The following is a 14,484-nucleotide window of genomic DNA, read 5'->3' as shown; positions in this document are numbered from 1 at the left end:
CGGGTGGGAGGGGAGGATGGATGGGTCAAACAAACTGCCACCCAGGAGGCCGCTGTATGTCATGTGTGAAACTAAAAGTCAACGTTGTTAGTTGTTACTCTTTAGTATTGTTAGTCACGTGAGTCGTTAGTCCCGTTACTCGTTAGCATGGTTAGTCACCTGAGTCGTTAGTCCCGTTACTCGTTAGCATGGTTAGTCACCTGAGTCGTTAGTCACTCAGTTGTCTCGTGAGTTGTTAACGTCAACCACAATCTTTTCCTAAACCTGACTAAATAGTTTTGTTGCCTAAACGTAAACTTCCCATGAATACGGAAGTTTATTTTGAAAAGACAATATGCACATAACAAGGAGCAGACAATGGAAAGTGACACACTGTCCATGGTATGTCCTAAACTGATTCTAGAGGGGAACCTAGAGCGTCATAGTTTGAAGCTTAATGCCACTGACCGAGTGTCGGTATTTGATGAGTTGGTAGTGAGAATGTGTTGGTGATAAAGAAACGGATATCGAGTAGCTTTGCTCTCCACCCTCAGTGTAGAGACCAAAAGATGGCCTTCTTTGCTTCCTGTCATTACACAGGGGTCAATGAAGGCCTTCTCCATTGCTGCCCCCTCCCTCTGGAACTCTCTCCCCCAGCATCTCAGACATTCCCCGTCACTTGCCACTTTCAAAACTGCACTTAAAACTCATCCATTTAAATCTTCTTTTAACCTCTGATGTTAGTTATGTTTGTTTTTGTGTTGTTCCTTAATGTTATGACATCTTTTTTGTTTGTATTGTAATTGCTTTTATTGTTTCTTTGGGTACCTTTTTTAAAGTGCAATACAAGTAAAATGTATTATTATTATTATTACTCATTGGCATCTTTACATCAGCTTTTAAATTGTGCTTTGCTTCCCTGCATGATATGATAATCCTTGACAGGGGCTGCTGAAGAGCTCATGGTGCACCTGCTCTTTTGAACAGTGGACAATGTGCTTAAGGAGTGCCAGGCTGAGTCTCTCTGACGTTGTTGTGATTCAAATGGTGGTGGTAGAAATTACACAAAGACCCTTGATGACTGAATACTAAATTAATAAATGCTGTATTTATGCAAGTAAGCATGCAAAAACATGAAATTATAGAAATTCAATAAACACCAAAATATACACCTTACAGAACACCGTCAGGGTTGGATGGTGTTATATTATCAACAACGTTGGCCTGCTGCTGCTGCTATTCATCTAAGTAGGCAGGGCTACCGAGCTTTTAGCGTTTCATATAGAAATAATATTGATGATGTTATTCTGTGTGCAGATATGCTACCATATTGGAGGTGAGACAGACCCAGACGAGAGAGACAAGCAGACAGACAGGTCTGATATTGACATCCTCCAGCGCATCATTGCCCGCTGTTTTCCTGGCCTGGTCCCTGAACCTGCTGTGGTGGAGAGCTGCATGTACACGGTCAGTTTACACACTCCACATCACAGTACATCAAAGTATTGAGATTTTAGCCTCAGAAGGTCCAGCAGTTTAATGACTTCTATGGGTCATCAGAGAACATCAAAAGATTCAACAAACTGGTAAGACTTATTTAATGATACATTAATTAAAAGTCCTTAGGTAATATTTACACTTCAAATGCTTCTATTTTGTTAATTAAAGTGTAACTTCACCCCAAGGTCGGTGCCTAATGCAGAATTAGGAGCTGGGAATGACTTCACACCCGAGTTGACTGCGTTCCAGCACTACAAATGGGGTTATTATTATGCCGGTATTTTAGGCGTTCATCCAGGGTAGCAACATTTTCACTGATAGGAGTTGGAAAGTACTGTATGTATGACTAATATAATGATATTATAATGACAGAAGTGATAATAGAAATCCTATTACTACAGCTTTTTACTGTTGATGCGCACAGCAGCCATTTTAGATATTGAAGTCGAGGGTTTGTGGGATTTCTATGTATTTGGTAAGAACTGTCAATATTAAGACTGGCATTGATGTGTTTAATCACAGTACAGTCACATCTTTTAGTTTATAGCTTTAAAAACATGTTTAAGTGAGCAGTTAGTCTTTAAAGACATCCCATGATAACCGTCAGCATTTCTGTAGTTTAAGACTTAGGAATTACATTAAATAAAACAAATATTGACATAAAAGGTATTGATTCTAAACGTTTTAATAGTAATACACTTACAGTTTCAGTAATAAATTAGTAACAGCACTATCTAGAACAGCTTTAGTATGCAAGTATAAATAATACTGTGAAACATGAAATAAGATTCTGGCTCTTGGTGACTGATTAGAGTAATATCAGTGGATTAACATACAGTACTATAAGAGGCCTTTATATTTCAATCAATGCTCTTTCTGTTGAGCTCTTCAACAATATTCCATTTTTTAGTACCAGAACTCTCTTTCCTTTTAGCTCCATCACTTTCCAGACATGTGCAACACGTGTCAAAACAGCCCAGCATGGCCAGGTGCATAAAATATTAGTTTCACAACTTCTAACCTTTTGTACGCACAAAGACAGAAATATGCATGTGCATTCTTTTGCGAGATTTATAAAGCTGCACATATGCCTGATTCTGTTTTATAAATCTCACTAGCTGGGCGCACCCCCACAGGTAGCCATAAACGAATGTAGAAACACCATTATACACATCATATTTCATATTAATACATGTGCCCACTCCACCACTCACTACACTTGTCAGTGACAAGTGTGTGCAATTCTACCGACTATGTTACATCGACTTAGTGGGACGCTACAAAGCCATGGCCATGCTTTCATGAATGGAAATCAAGTTACATTGTTTATATTGCATTTTAATTTTCAAATTTGAATCAACATTTGAATATTGTTCTCTGTATTACTTAATTATATTAATTCATCAATCTATTGCATTTTCATTAAAATATTTACTCAAATAACACATATATGTGGAAATTTACAATGCTATTGCCATTTTCATCTTCAAGTTTACATTATCATTTTAATAAAGTCCTCTATGGGCTTCCATATTCGGCAGTTAAACTGTTAATATGAAGTGTATGGCTGTAACTACTTTTGTGTGTGTATATGTGCGTGTGCGTGCGTGTGTTCTTCAACCGTATTTCAATTTTCATATACATACAGGTACAAACATTCAATTTGACCTCTGCATTTAACCCATCCTAAGCATTTGCATAAAGCATACATATTTTAGGATGAAGGAAATCATTTTAGCAGCAGTGGGCTGCTGTAAAGCACCCGGGGAGCATCTAGGGCAGGGGTCACTAATTGGCGGACCCAGACGCCGTTGTATCCGGACCCAGGACCTAAAACCGATAGATAATTGAGAATTATTACATTTTGACGGAGCGCTTCTATTTTAACCGGCGCAGCTTTTCTAGCATTTACGGCACTTGTTCAGCGGTGCAGGAAACACACCGACCAATGTGTTGTAAATCACATCACATGATGCAGCTCAGCCAATCAAATATGCGTATTCTGACAAGTTTCCTGACTCAAGTGATATGTACACCAGTGGTGGCTATATCTATTTTATAATTTAATCATTTTTCTTAAATGCACTACATGTATTATAATTTATAAAAATATTTTTCCCATTATCTTATTTTCTCATTGCACAGCTACTGTCTTCCTCGGTTGCTCTGCTTCCAGTGCAGCTTGTTTTAAGTAGAGCTTTTATCCAATCAGATCTCACCTCTGTGTCTCTAGGTAAGAAGAGAGGCCCGAGGCCTGCAGACTCACAAGTGAATCCATGTGCAGTTTAAGTGAATGGGGACGATATTGTTGATTGTCATAGTGTTCAACCAATCAGATCTTTAGTTTGACATGTTGGGCATATTCTTTGACGTGTCAGAGCCTGCTAGCTGGCAGCCATACGTGATTGGTCAGTGGGCTAGAGTGACATGTTGGGCGGTGACAATCCCAATATCTGCTGCCTCTGTCGAGCGGACATTTTCAGCCCTCAAACGCATTAAAACGTATTCAAGAAATACAACTGGGGAGGCTCAACTGTCTTCACTGGCGTCCATGAATCGAGAAGCACTTCTTACTGGAACTAAAACGCACGGATGTACTGAACAACCGTGAGATTAAACTCTTTATTAACAAAGAAAGGAGGATGGACTTTGTCTTTAAATAGTGAACAGCAGCTTTGGTAAGTTAAATGCGTTTGTTTTTACATCTGCAGTAGCTTTAATATGCTTTTATTAATTGTACAACTTGTTTTTATGAAGATGCATTTTTGTTTGGTTTAATATGTGATAGGAACTATTGTTACGTCCAATGTTGCTCTGGGGACATATTTAGCCGGTGCCAGTGTTGCCAACTTGGCGACTTTCTCTCTAAATCTGGCGACTTTCCAAACCCTCATTTTTTTGTCAAAAGCTACTAGTGACAAATCTATCGACTTGTTCTGGTGTTGTTGGAGACTTTTCTGGTGTTTTGACTCTGACGTGAAAGCACGTACGTTCTGCACTGTCGTGAACGAGCAGCGGGTGCTGCCGTGAGCCGCCACAAAGCACTCACAGGCGGTTACTCTCACAGCAGCCTCACGCAGCAGTCCCAGCTGCAGTCAGAGCAGAGAGGAGACACACTCTCGGCGTATTCATGTATCTGCACTCTGCAGTTAATGTATTTATAGGTGTTGAACTTCATTTTTACACAAAACAAATAATAACCGTAGCTGTGTTTCAGCTGCAGGACAGCAGTGAAGGCACAGGTATAAAATGCACGGTCTGCCACTGAAGTATACAGTGTGTTGCGGGGGTGGGGGTTGTGCAGCCGCTCTGCCCTCCAGCAACACACACAACGAACTGCTTTTACCGCGATCACATACTGAAGCTGTAGGAAAACATAATTTCTGTGACCTTGTCCAATGCCCCTGAAAATCCTGACAGTCACGCTCGTTTCTCACTTAACAGCAAGTGTTTTGTTCCATTACCAGGGACTATTAATAGAGGACAGAGAGTTAAATTACATGTCTCTACAGTTATGGTAACATTTTCCCTTTTGTCAGAGTTCATTATGTATTCTGCGCTCGATTCTTTTATCCAGTTAAATACATTTTCTGCTCTGACTTTGATGGAGAGGGAGGGAATGTGTGTGTCCTTGTCTAATGGTTCTCAGGAAAATCTGCAATTCTCCGTCAGTTCGCTATTCATGTCTCCATATGGTGGAATTAAGAGGCAGGAAAAAGAATATTGTATCGCTCTTGACTAAATATTTACAAGCTACATTGCTTTTATCGAACAAGAGCATTAGTCGAGGCTGTGAGATCCCTGTGGTTCCAAACCCTTTCAATTTTATCTGACTCTTCATGTTTTGTTGTTTTTGCAGATGACGCCTGACCAGCATTTTGTGCTGGACCGTCACCCCTCCCACAGTAACATTGTGTTTGCAGCAGGATTTTCAGGTACATCACCACACAACATATCGTGAACCAAATCAAAGAAAATCTATGGAAAGGGATCATCTTTGACAAGCCATGAGTGTGTTAGGCTGCATCATCCCACTGTTAACGTATCCACTTGCCAGAAAACAATACAGAACTACAGTTTATATATCGCGGAAGTCGACATTTCAAACTCAGCATTGGAATTAAGCTTCCTTTACTCCTCTAGCTAATAGTGTAATCTGTAGCCTAGTAACAGCTGAACCCAGCAGCCGTCCAGCTGTGAGAATTTATTTAGAGCAATTATTAGGACGCTGTACAGTCATATAAGAGTCTACAGCCACGCTGAAAGCTCTGTGAGGCTGTACTTGGGCATTGTGGTGCTTTGCATTAAAGGCTGACATGCTCACTATGTCAGTGTTACCATGCTGATGTGTAACAGGTCACGTTTACCATGTACACCATTATAGTGTAGTACATTATCATTGTAGCTTTTGCAAATTAGCACAAAACACAAAGTGGAGACTGGTGGAAATGGCATTATTTGTTTAGGCATTTGGTTGTAAAGCAAAGACAAATGATTTGTCATTGAAATTCATCATCTGGGCACCATGAATGTCAGCACAAACTCTGGTCCGAAGTAGTGGGCTTGTGTAAGCATCATGGAACACACAAGGACTGTTGACACTAGGGTTAGGTGAATGTACAAATATTTAGGCCATCGCTGATTTGCGGAGTATGAGACAGTGGGGGAACAGTTTGAGATTGTTGTGAGAGTTTGTGGTTGTTGGAAAGGCTGACCAAGAAGGTGTTGGTGAGTTTTATTTCGTGTCTGTTGAGTTTGAGTGTGTTTCATGATGCTCTACCTCTAGCTGATCTCTCAGCTGAAACCACGACTGCATACGCAGGGTTGGCCGCATGTGCAAATATATTGGCGAGCATTGGTTGTTGGGCTAATGGCTGATTGGAAAATGTTAACATATCGGCCAAACATTATTGACACATGTAGGCTATTGGATGTCACACTTCTGTCTACAATCATTTATTAAAGTTAAAATGCTTAAAAACAACAACAACAAAAAGCTTCTGTGTTGGAGTCGATGTCTAAATGAACAATGCAAACGGCTCAACAAGTCAAAGAGCAGAAAGAAGCGTGCTGATAAGTGCCAGCACATAAACTGCAGCAGCCAAATTAATCAGCATCACTTGTTTCCTCCTCAACCAAGAAACACAGAGCCAAGTGGTCCAGTGCTCAGTGAGCAGCACAGAGGAACGTGTGACGAGCTGTGGTGTGTGTTTCAAGCTCAGACATAAAAAGCTCCAGAGGTATATGTCTGTGGTCAGAGGATCACGGTCTAGGAAGGACTTATTGGACAGGAGGAAGAAAACAGAAATGACAGATTAGTAAAAGAGAGAACCAGACTTTTATTTGAAACAGGCTTGAATTAGAGAGAGGCCTTCATTTGAAAATGTTACCGTTATATTATTATATTTTAAAACATTTTGCTCAGACCATGTTTCCTAGAGCGCTCCCCTTTTAATTTGCTGTAGATGCTGTTTGCTCCCTAATACAGACACTACCGCATTTCCATGTTTATTTCCTGTTGTCTTTGAATTCAGGACAGCATTAATTCCATCTGTACAACTGAGTCATGTCATACTCACGTAATTATGAATCCCACTGCATTTCTTGGAATAGACGGTTGGTTGAGGTTTGGCATTAACCTTGAGTAGTAAGGGTCAGGACAGCCCATTGGTCAGGGCATAGGACCTGAACACATCAGGTTACTGGTACCTCGGCGACCATGGGCCATGGCCAAGGCAATTAAAAGTTGTCATTTTTGTCAGTAGGTTTTTAACAGTGCGTATGTGTATATGAATGGCTAGAGGAGAGAGCCAGTGTTCTAGCATGTTGAAGGGAGCCGTAATGTCAAAAAAGATATGATAGTGCAACTTGAAAAAAGTTTCATGAATTTGTCATTCTTTGCATTACTTCTAATCATGCTCTTCGGTTTTTACATACAGTTTACATGATTTTGGGAGCTTCAAATGAGATATCAGTTCTGTCATGTGTTCGGCACAAAGCTATTCCCAGGACATGAATGGCTTAACTTTGCTCAAATACCAGAGACAACTCCAAAACTGTCCTATTTACCCAAGCACCCTTTCTTTTTTATTCATGTCTGCAAACAGTCATGTAATATGCATTGAGATTTCACAAGCAGTTACAAGTGACTGAATGCATCATCTCAAAGTTCCCCTGTGTGGGGCTGTCAGGTTTGAGCTCTAAACCTTGTTGAGTCATAAACTGACAAACATGTACAATATACTCACTGAAAGAAATATTGTTTTTTTTAGTTTTGACATGCTAGCAGTGTTTTTGCTCCTTTTGTTTTTGCTAAGCTAGACCAAAATGTCCCTGACCTCTGTAGTTACTGCACGGGGATGAAACTGATATCATCCTCTCATCTAACTCGGGGTTAGATGGCAATGTCAGGCTGTTTCTGGAACAGTATTTGTTTACAGTACTTTTTATGGAATATAGGAAAAAAAGAGGATTTCACATTTGTAATTTAATTTCCAGGGCGTCAAATACCGACTCTTTGTCACGTACCTCTGCGTCTGATACAGACGAACAAGAAACCCTTTAGAGTCTTATAAGACACACCAGGGATTTAAGTAACTACAGTGTAAACAGTGTCATTTTGAGATTCTCAGAGAAACAGCTCCTAGAGTGTGATGACGTAGTATAAGACCAAAAAAACACACACCGTGAGTGGTCAAACAAACAGGACTTTCAACCAGGAGACTTGTGTTTTCCGTACGTTTGTGACGTTCATCCTTAGTTGATGTACTTATTTTGGGTGGCCGTGGCTCGTTGGGTAGAGAGGGTTGGCCGGCTTCTCTGTCCCACTAGAACCAGTCCACTCATACTCTCTGTCCCACTAGAGCCAGTCCACTCGTCTTCTCTGTCCCACTAGAACCAGTCCACTCATCTTCTCTGTCCCACTAGAACCAGTCCACTCATCCTCTGTCCCACTAGAACCAGTCCACTCATCTTCTCTGTCCCACAAGAACCAGTCCACTCATCTTCTCTGTCCCACAAGAACCAGTCCACTCATCTTCTCTGTCCCACTAGAACCAGTCCACTCATCCTCTCTGTCCCACTAGAACCAGTCCACTCATGTTCTCTGTCCCACTAGAACCAGTCCACTCATCTTCTCTGTCCCACTAGAACCAGTCCACTCATCCTCTCTGTCCCACTAGAACCAGTCCACTCATGTTCTCTGTCCCACTAGAACCAGTCCACTCATCTTCTCTGTCCCACAAGAACCAGTCCACTCATCTTCTCTGTCCCACAAGAACCAGTCAACTCATCCTCTCTGTCCCACTAGAACCAGTCCACTCATCCTCTCTGTCCCACTAGAACCAGTCCACTCATGTTCTCTGTCCCACTAGAACCAGTCCACTCATCTTCTCTGTCCCACTAGAACCAGTCCACTCATCCTCTCTGTCCCACTAGAACCAGTCCACTCATGTTCTCTGTCCCACTAGAACCAGTCCACTCATCCTCTCTGTCCCACTAGAACCAGTCCACTCATCCTCTCTGTCCCACTAGAACCAGTCCTCTTATCCTCTCTGTCCCACTATAACCAGTCCACTCATGTTCTCTGTCCCACAAGAACCAGTCCACTCATCTTCTCTGTCCCACTAGAACCAGTCCACTCATGTTCTCTGTCCCACTAGAACCAGTCCACTCATCCTCTCTGTCCCACTAGAACCAGTCCACTCATGTTCTCTGTCCCACAAGAACCAGTCCACTCATCTTCTCTGTCCCACTAGAACCAGTCCACTCATGTTCTCTGTCCCACAAGAACCAGTCCACTCATCTTCTCTGTCCCACTAGAACCAGTCCACTCATGTTCTCTGTCCCACTAGAACCAGTCCACTCATCCTCTCTGTCCCACTAGAACCAGTCCACTCATCCTCTGTCCCACTAGAACCAGTCCACTCATCCTCTCTGTCCCACTAGAACCAGTCCTCTTATCCTCTCTGTCCCACTAGAACCAGTCCACTCATGTTCTCTGTCCCACAAGAACCAGTCCACTCATCTTCTCTGTCCCACTAGAACCAGTCCACTCATGTTCTCTGTCCCACTAGAACCAGTCCACTCATCCTCTCTGTCCCACTAGAACCAGTCCACTCATCCTCTCTGTCCCACTAGAACCAGTCCACTCATCCTCTCTGTCCCACTAGAACCAGTCCTCTTATCCTCTCTGTCCCACTAGAACCAGTCCACTCAGCAAAAAAGTAGTCAGCTAAAATACTTGAGATAAAAAGTACTTGCGTAAGAAAATATAAAATTACTGAAGTTAGAAAATACTTGTTCACAAAACAACAACGTTGCAGCAACAAGAGTAAATGTGAGTTATTACTTCTATCCCTGAGGTTCTACATCCATGTTTGTTACCTTTTTCTTTTCAAAGATACCACCATACTATTAAGCTCCACGTTTTCCAGTCGTAATTATGACTTGGATGATGACATTATCCGCATTAAAGACGGAAACTGGTAATTAGGATAACTCTCCCGTGACTTCAGTGTTGCATTATATTTAGATTACAATGTCTCCGGAGACATTTATGATCCTTTTTGCTCATTATGTTTATTACTCACTGTTAATTATTATCTGTACTCTTTGTGCTCATTCTCTAGAAAAGATGCTCAGAGCCATATTGGACAGGTTCATAGGGATTCTCCCACATACTGAAAAAACTGCGTTGCCTTCCTCGCCCTCCTTCACTACACATGCATTTGTCATCAAAGCCCGACACAAGTGCTTTAAAGCAAGTACTGGGGGGTTGCCATAGCTACAAAGTCACCCCGTGGGCTTGGCCATCTATTGAGGTTTTCCATTCTCTTTCTCTAGCGAGATGAAAATTCATGTGGCCAAACTGTCGGAGCCAAGCTTTTATGTCTTCAAAGCCAGGCAGAATCCACAAGAGCTCCGAGACCTTTGTCAGATGGCAATGTGCTGCATTCCTCAAGCCCTGTTGACATTCACAATTTGCCTCCCAGACCTTAGCAACAAGGACAATCAGACTGCTGCATTTTGAAAATACACACACTCTCATCTCACTCCTGGGCTTGAGCACATGAAGCCATTACGCAGAGAAAGAACAAATCCCCCTTAATTTAGCATTTGGTCCCGGTTCACTAAAGTGAATAGATGCTCAGTGACAGGCATCGCAACAGCTTTACTCTTCTTTTATGTATGCACTCATGTGGGGCTCAAACCCATCGTCTGACTCAGACAAAGGTCCACAGATGCAGGCTATTTATAGGGTAACTACAAGGTGCAGGGCATGGATTTACTCACATTAGGACATTGATTCATCTGGCGGGGTTTGATGATCCACGTATGTACTTTGCTCACTGTAATGACTTCTCTTCTCCAGGTCATGGCTTCAAGTTTGGACCAATCATTGGAAAGCTCCTGTGTGAACTCATCCTGGGAGAAGTGCCCTCCTATGACCTTTCACCTTTTCGAATCAGACGCTTCCAGGATCAGACCAAATCAGCTTTATAGAGCTGAATACTCAGGGCATCAACAGATCACCAGAAGTCTTATCTAATTGTGGCAGTAGTATGATTTTAAATTGCCATGGTAATTTAGCCCTATGTTGTTAAACATAATCACACAATCATGTAGGCTTATGTTTTTTTGATGTGTGCTGCTGCTTTATTTGATGTAGTCAATGTGTTTCCAGTTTCACATGGTGTAATCAGCTGTGTAGCCCTCGTGCATCATAAAAGTCAGTGTATACACATGCAGTTACATGACAGAGTTAGAGTCTGCTCTATGCAGTAATCTGATTACTTAAAGGACTAGTTCAACATTTTAAGAACCAGGTTGATTTGCTTTCTGTGAGATGATGGGATTGAAAACTCTAGTGTCTATATTCTGAATGTGAAGCTGCAGCCAGGAGGCGATTAGCTTAGCTTGGTTTAGCATAGAGACTGGAAGCACGGGGATAAGGCAGCAATAGTTTTTTTTATCTGCCAACGAGCATTTTTATTTTGTTACTGATTACTGTAAAGTGCCTTGTTTGTGTAATCCATATGTAACAGGCTTGGAATGGCATTGAAGGAGACGACTCAGAGGATAGTTTTCCAGCATTTATTCGCTGCAGAAGACAACATAAACCACATTAGTTTCTTCCTGGTCTCACTCTCTCTTTATACATCCGCTCCTAAACATGCAAGACAACAGAATTCACACAAAGGAATGCCAAAGTATCTGCGTCGTTACGTTATATGACAGGGCAGCCTGACGTAAAAGTAAATGGCGCCAAAAAGGCTAACTGAAACAGCCACTAAACTTATATTTTCCACAGTCAAAACGGCTCGTAACAGCTTGATAATGTCATCGCCTTAGCAGTTACTAAAGTACGTAACGTAAACAGTTACATTCCCGAAGAAAACAACAAAACAGTGCAACGACATTATTCCACACAACTTACCCTCATCAGTACGAAACACCACTGTGAGGGGAAGTCGGGACTACGGGGGCTTTGGAGGTACAGAAGAGGTGAGACGCCGCTTCCGCAGGAAGCATTGACAAAATAAAATGCTAAATAAAAACAGCTCATAAAGATAGAATTCACACATACTCAACAGAATCGTTAAATGACAAACAAAATTAAAATATTACAAATCAAAAATAGGAAATAATAAAGTACATTTTTAACTCTGTTACACATACACAAACAGAAATGCAAAAATGACATGTGGTTTTGCATTTGTTGGGACAGAGTGGAACACAGCACAGTCAGGACTGCATCTTTTGACAGCGGATCCCAAACTTTCCTGGCCTGACTCCTCCACCACTGATGGAATCACCAGCTAACAGGAATCCCTTTTCCTCCATGGACTCTATCTACTACTAATGTAATTGGGCCTAGCACAGCACAGCAGACCTGCCCATACCAGCGTCTCCAACAATCATTTATTGATGAATTCATTTATTATGATCATAATGCTTTTTGCTTATCAGTCAGATGCTAGGATCGTCCGTGCTCACACTGGGTACCGCTAACCCGATTTGTTCAGGTCCTTGGTTCCAGTCTGTCTTCATATTTACCATACAGACATGATAGATGGTAGATATCTTTTCATCTAACTCTGGGCAAGAGAGCAAATAAGTGCATTTACCAAAATGTTAAACTATTCCTTCAAGCATCATATAGGAGAAATTAGGTTTCTGTAAGTGGTACAGAAACCTGATTTCCTTAACTAGATTTCTCCTGGAGAAACACATTTACACATAACAGGGTTTTTAATCAACTTTAACGTGGATGCATGACAAAGACTTTATTATCACTATGATGGCAGGCCAGCAGGATGGAAGGAGAGATCATATTACATTACATTGACTTTTCCAAAGTGACAAACAAGAAGTCCATTCAACCATGTGTACGACCCAAAAAAGTGCAAGAATCATGCAAATACATCAACGTCATCAAATATGCTGATCCACTTCAAGTGCTTTACTTAGAGACGGTAAGAAACAAGGTATTTTTGTTGGTTTTATTTTATGGGCCATGGTGTCTGAACAGATGACTTTCTGCTGTCCTGATGCTATGGGGCGCTCATTCCACCTTTGTGAAGCCAGGACAGCAAACAGTTGAGACTTTGTTGAGTGGTAGAGGGGCCCCTTTGTAGTGATGGAGTAGTAAGCGAGCAGGGGTGTATGTTTTGACCATGTCCTGGATGTAGGATGGGCCTGAGCCATTCACAGCACGTATCTTGTACCAGATACAGGTAGCCAGCAGCAGCCAGTGCAGAGCGTAGTGTGGGAGAACTTTTCTTCAAAATAATACATTTAAAGATGGACTATAGAAGTAGAGGCTTATTAGATTCTAAATAAGCCTCTTTCCAAAATTGAGCTTTTGAATCTTTGTAAATTTCACACTGTTTAAATATTTCCACAGAGCCTTCCCTCTCAGTGCATGAAAATGTTATGAACGATGATATCCTGCTTAAAATGATTTCTCAGAGTAAGCTGGTTTCTTGTGTTCATATACACTCGCTGAATTACTGGGGTGGACGCCTTTCCTTAATAGTGGTGAAACATATGAACACAGGTGTGAAGATGTCACCCTATCACCAGAGAGCAGTCTACACAGCTGTACGTCAGTCCAGTCCTCCAAAGCAACCAGGAATACACACATACTGCCTTGATTTGACCAGAGAACCAACATCACCAACTAGAATCTAGCATTGTTATGCAATTGTAAATTCACCCATCTGTGATAAATGGTAGTGAAAAAAGCTATAATCTTATTGGCTTGTATGATTTCATGCATCAGTAAATTTCCCTCTAGCTGCCTACCCAGCATTCCCCATTTTGCCAACTAAGTACATGGTTAAAAAGACATCAGCCTTCGAGCCATTTGTCTCTGTGAAGCCAGCTGCGTGCTTAGGCTTCAGAGGTGGCCTATTGCCTGGATCCATTTCCCCATGTACCGGTAAACATTTTAATCACTAATCAGACGGCCTATTACAATGGATGCCAACCACGGCCATCAGTGGGAATGGAAAAATTATGCAGCGAAACGGCAGAGATCAGCGAGCCATTTGCTCTGATAGCAAAGAGCCATTATAGCCATTAGAAGTACATTAAACATGCAAATGCAAATATTCAACCACCAATAATTATCAAGCAGGGCCAACTGGAACACCTATCTGAAACATTGTCTAGCTTGTAAAATCCCACAAAGCCTTGAAAAACCATGTGAAACTTTTCTGCATGAGTCTTGAACACCTTATTGTTTTATGATACCAGCTCAGAGTCCACACTGTACATCAGTGGATAGTGGAAGCATTGCAGAGGGCAGAAAAACGTGTACGGATCTCAAGTTAAAGGACTCTGAGCACTTATAAAGCACAGGTTAGCAAGGAGAACTCCTTATTAAAGCTCCATTAATACATATTTTTGAATGAACAATTGATAATGTGTGTAATGTGAAAGGGGAATCTTATAGTGATGGTGATGAACCATCAGAGAATTCTCACCAATTCTGTAGTT

At 41.5% G+C, this 14,484-nt stretch overlaps 1 protein-coding gene across 1 annotated transcript in view; it reads left to right on the top strand.

Annotated features, from left to right (window-relative positions):
• Positions 1-11,148, top strand: part of pipox (pipecolic acid oxidase) — a 30,547-nt gene extending 19,399 nt beyond the window's left edge. The window contains exons 6-8 of the mRNA XM_076075469.1: positions 1,297-1,446; positions 5,339-5,414; positions 10,853-11,148. Coding sequence (XP_075931584.1) covers positions 1,297-1,446; positions 5,339-5,414; positions 10,853-10,983 — 357 coding nt within the window. The 3' untranslated portion in view covers positions 10,984-11,148. The remainder of the gene's footprint in view (positions 1-1,296; positions 1,447-5,338; positions 5,415-10,852) is intronic.
• Positions 11,149-14,484: the final 3,336 nt, after the last annotated feature.

The sequence above is a fragment of the Anarhichas minor genome, unplaced genomic scaffold (assembly GCF_050575085.1).
Source record: "Anarhichas minor isolate MPS153535 unplaced genomic scaffold, ASM5057508v1 ptg000052l, whole genome shotgun sequence".
Classification (NCBI taxonomy): domain Eukaryota; kingdom Metazoa; phylum Chordata; class Actinopteri; order Perciformes; family Anarhichadidae; genus Anarhichas; species Anarhichas minor.
This window is presented reverse-complemented; position numbering and strand designations above follow the sequence as displayed.